Source organism: Tupaia chinensis, unplaced genomic scaffold (genome assembly GCF_000334495.1).
Source record: "Tupaia chinensis unplaced genomic scaffold, TupChi_1.0 Scaffold000290_1, whole genome shotgun sequence".
In the NCBI taxonomy this organism is placed as follows: Eukaryota; Metazoa; Chordata; class Mammalia; order Scandentia; family Tupaiidae; genus Tupaia; species Tupaia belangeri.
This window is the reverse complement of record NW_006159775.1, coordinates 4,625,403-4,630,143: the sequence shown is the minus strand read 5'-3', so window position 1 is coordinate 4,630,143 and position 4,741 is coordinate 4,625,403. Positions and strand designations below refer to the sequence as shown.

At 35.2% G+C, this 4,741-nt stretch overlaps 1 protein-coding gene across 1 annotated transcript in view; it reads left to right on the top strand.

Moving 5' to 3' along the window:
* The first annotated feature begins 847 nt into the window (after nucleotides 1-847).
* MEP1B (meprin A subunit beta) overlaps nucleotides 848-4,741 on the top strand; it is a 37,347-nt gene continuing 33,453 nt past the window's right edge. Inside the window, exons 1-4 of the mRNA XM_006150562.3 lie at nucleotides 848-911; nucleotides 2,366-2,384; nucleotides 3,960-4,010; nucleotides 4,094-4,134. Of these exons, the coding sequence (XP_006150624.1) occupies nucleotides 849-911; nucleotides 2,366-2,384; nucleotides 3,960-4,010; nucleotides 4,094-4,134 (174 nt within the window). The 5' untranslated portion in view covers nucleotide 848. The remainder of the gene's footprint in view (nucleotides 912-2,365; nucleotides 2,385-3,959; nucleotides 4,011-4,093; nucleotides 4,135-4,741) is intronic.

Here is a 4,741-nt window from a genome sequence, read left to right as displayed (position 1 = left end):
CTCCAAAAAAAGAAGAGAAAAATGAGAAAGAATTAAGAGATGATAGGAAACATTATTTTACTGGAAAACCAGTGACCATTCCTAGCCATTATACTCTGCCTCCCAACTGTTTTTGTTTGATGGACATTTTCAGGAGATAAGTTGCTATTTTGTCACTTAATATATGAATATAACATATGCCCAATTTCCAGCACACTAATGGACTTTATAATGCAATAAATTGTAGGCACTCAATAAATTTTTATGAAATGAATTAATGATAAAATCAGTGGATGTAACTGGATGAGTTAAAGTTACACAGGCTGTATGAGCAGGAGGAGCTTCATAAATCTTATATTATGAAAAATCAAGATTAAAAATTAATTTGATATTTTCTTTCACTCACATGGGATTTAACAGTCTTGGAGAACAGAGGTGGCATAGTGATTGGGATGCTGGACTCGCACATGGCTAACCACAAATAGAGTCCTAGCCCTCGTGGCTTGTCTTCTCACTTTCTCTCTCTCTCTGGTCAAATTTAAAAAAATAATAAAATGTACATAATTACTAAAAAAAAAAAAAAGTGTTGGGGGCCAGTACATATACCCTGGAGTATGTATTTTATTCACAAGTCTCAACCAGGCTCTAAGCTGTTGAATGTTGACATGACGGAAAAAAAGTCTCCATAGAGAGGTGTTCCGGATACAGGATCCTGGACTTTAACTCCTTGATTGGAGGTATTACTGCAGTAGTGAGCTGACGGGCAAGAGGAATCATTGAGGTCAAAGGTTATAAGTTATGATTGCCTTTTATAAAGTCCACTCCATTCTGCAAGCTATAGTTTACAACTTTGGACTGGAAGCTACAACATGGATTCATGGTATCTGCCTTGGCTTCTGGTCTTTGGTGCTCTTCTCATGATTTCCGGCTTGGTAAGGAAACAATGTAGAGAAAACGATTGGAAAATTTTTGACCAGTCGATACTAATAATTATTCATTTTTTATTTTTCATAAATTTCAAAATGTTATTCTCAACTATTTTTTTGAGGGTAAAGACAGGCAGAGTATATGGAATAAGAAGCATTAGAGAGGATCAGAGACATTGGAAGAAGTTATGTTTTTGCTTCAATTTCATTATTCTGTAGTAAGTTTTCTTTTAATGAGATGGAAACTGTGAATTTTGAAAATCATCCTGTTTTTACTATCAAATGAAATGCAGGTTACTGCTGTAGTAACTTGAGACATGAGTAAATGTCATAGGCTCAGTCCATTCTGATAAAACTTTACAGCATGGGATTTAGACTAATCTTATAGTAACATGTAGTTTGTATTACAAACTAACCCAACGTTTTAAGTTTTAAATGCCTGGAGGAAAACATTGTGTTGTGATTTTTTAAAAAAAGAATTATTTATTTAATTTCATTTGTTATCATTATTATCATTTTAATCTGACCAGAGAGAGTCAGAGAGAGAGAGAGAGAGAGAGAGAAAGTGAGAAAGCAAGCTGGCAGGTCTGGGACTTAGCCATATGGGAGTCCAGTGACTTAACCACTACACCACCTGCCAGCCTCTCATTGTGGTTTAAAAAAAAAAAGTTATACTTCACTGAGTTGTGGTAAAAATGAAATGGGTTAATGAATGATAAATATTTATTTCAATGGCCAAATGTATTTTGTTTCTTAATATGAGGAATGTAAACATTTTATTCTAAATACATCTAATAATTACGCTCATCTATTTTCAAAAAAATTATTTTTATAGACATGATAGTTAAATAAAAAAATTAAAAAGTTATTATATTGAACTAAATCATTATAAACAAGAGATATGGCTTAATATATTTTAAAAGTATAATTAGGAACAAATACTTGGTAACTTTATTCTACAGTTGCATTGATATTCCTCTGTGTGCACCTTTGTGTGGTTATAGTGTGAGACAGTCACTTATCAGTGTCAAAAATGATGGTTCCTTTTTGGTTGATAATTATTTAAAAAAAACAGTTTTAAAGATCAGTATATCATATACTCTAGAGTGTGTATTTTATTAACAAGTCTCTATCAGGCACTAAGCTGTTGAATGTCGACATGCGGGGAAAAAAAAAAAGAAAAGAGAAGAAAAAAGCAAAGAAAAGCTCCACAGAGAGGTGTTCAGAATACAGGCTACTGGACTTCATTTATCCAACCAGTTTGTTCTCACATTTTGTTAAACAGGTCAAGTGATCCTAATATTTAGATATGTAAGGTGTAAATATTATCCGTAGATAATATTTTTATTCTATAAGTGAAATAACAAACAATAAATGGCTAGATATAAATCAGAATTAAGAAGACCATTTATATCACGAGAACAGCATAATAACGTCTTTTTCATGTATTTGTTTCCTAGCCAACTCCGGACAATTTTGGTGAGTTTATTTTGGTGTTGCTCTAAGGTATAATAAAAACAGATTGTGCTGATAGTAGGGCAGCAGAGCTTAAAAGTTTAGGACATATTTAATGCTTAGCATCACACATAACTGCATATTTATAGCTGATGCTTAATTGCATCGAACTTTAGTCTATACTCGATTCCTTTTATTTATCGAGGAATACTTTATTATCCATGTTCTAAGGTCCAGGTGCCTAGCAGATAAAAAGATTATAGTATAGGAAAGACTAAAACCAGTGACCAACATAGAGACATTTCAAATATGTTAGTCATGGGACCAGTAGTTAGCGTAATGGCTGTGTCGCTGGACTCCCATATAGTTGACCACAGTTTGAGTCCTGGATCTTGTGGCTTAAACTCATGCCGGGCACGTGTGCGTGCGTGCCCAAGATCCCAGAAGGAGAATGGAGGAGAAGGGATTACAGCGTGGCCATCTCTCCAGGGTTGATTTCCTGCTTTCTGTCTCCCTGTCTCTCTCTGTCTGGCGAGCGCACATCCCCTATAGCAAAAACCTCTCTCAAAAAAAAAGTTAGTCATTGTTTTTTTGCAAGGTTTTGTCAAATCAGACATACCTAATAAAATAGGCCCACTCCTATTCAGTGTGCTTAGAGATTTGGCCACGTTCTCTATAACTCCTATTCAGTGTGCTTAGAGATTTGGCCATTTTATTTATGCTTTGAAATTTACAAAAGTAATTCAAGTTTAACTTATGGATTTTGCTTGAGAGCTCTAAGGTCTACTACTAGCAAGGGATATATAGAAGGACTTCAAAACGTGGAAAAATGAAATTAAAGTATGAGTTTGTTTTGGTGCCAAACATTTTGAAACTCATGCGTAGTTTTTTTCATACATACATTTTCCATAAACTTTGTGAAAACCCATCATACGTATATGGGTCTATAGACTGGCTGGTTTTACCAAATTTAAATACTTTATTTTTTCTTTTTAGAGAGTTTTTTTTTTTCCCCTCTAGGGTATGTGCCCTCCCTGGAGAGACAGAGAGACAGAAAATGAGAAATCACCCCCCAGGGGAATGGCCACACCACAATCCCTTCTCCTCCATTTTCTTCTCGGGATTTTGGGCATGCACACACACACACCCAGTGTGTTTTAAGCGGCTGAATCTAGCATTTGAACCATGGTTGACTATGTGGGAGTCCAGCTACGTAACCATTACACCATCTGCTGGTCCCCTAAATTTAAATACATTTTAATTTAATCTAATCATCTAGGCTAGCCTTCCAAATTAAAGTTAATAATAGAGCGATCAATTTCTTATTCCTAAAGTTGTTTGGCATTAAAAAAAACGTGGCTAGGAAGAAATACATATGGAAAAGCCCTTTATCCCCAGCCTAACACATGAGAGGTTCTCAATTAACCAATCAGTCAAGGTTCTCAATGCGTCAACCAATCAATCAATGTAAGTTAAATAAGAATCTAGAGTCAGTTACTGGAAACAAAAGAAACTTGCTTATTTCTGATTACATAATTGATAAAGTGTTTTCTCCTTTCATAAGCATAATGTTCAATGTGTTTTTCTTTGTTATTTTAGTTAAAGATGTAGATGGTGGAACTGATAAGGACATATTTGATATCAATGAAGGTTTGTAGATTTTTATTTTTTACATCATCTATTATGTGGAAAATTTGGACCCAATTTGCTAACATTTTTATCTTCACTCTTAGATTTGGGATTGGACCTTTTTGAGGGTGATATCAAACTTGAGGTGAGTTGAAACAGTGCACAGAAGAGTCTTCCATTAATCACTATAAACTAAATACAATTGAGAATGAATGGGTGGCATGGACTTTCGTAGGTCCAGCCATCTCTCAGGGCACAGAATCATGGCTACACACTGGTTCAATGAGTACATTGTCCTGGAAGGAGCTCATGCAATAATAACTCGTAGAATATTTCTAATTACTTGGATTTCTGTGGGTTAAAGCCACCGTCACTCACCACGTATGTCTTAGTCCTGATGATCTGATTAATTGCCATTATTGGAACAATATGACATTTTCATTTTAAAGTAAAACCTCACTGGTACAGTCTATTGGAAGCAAAAATTAAACTGAATTTGTAAACATGTTCAGTGAATCAGGCTTGTTATCATAATAAATAGATGTTGTGACTTCTATGCTGACTACATCTAAAAAGTAGGGTTGGCAAGTAAAAATTCTTCCAAATGTATTCATATAGAGTGCTGATTCTGGGCCAGCAGGTGGCATGGTGGTTAAGGGTGCTGGACTCCCACATGGCCAATTGCGACTTGAGTCCTGGATCTGGCGGCTTGCTTTCTCTCTCTCTCCCTCTCTCTCTCTCTCTCTCTCTAT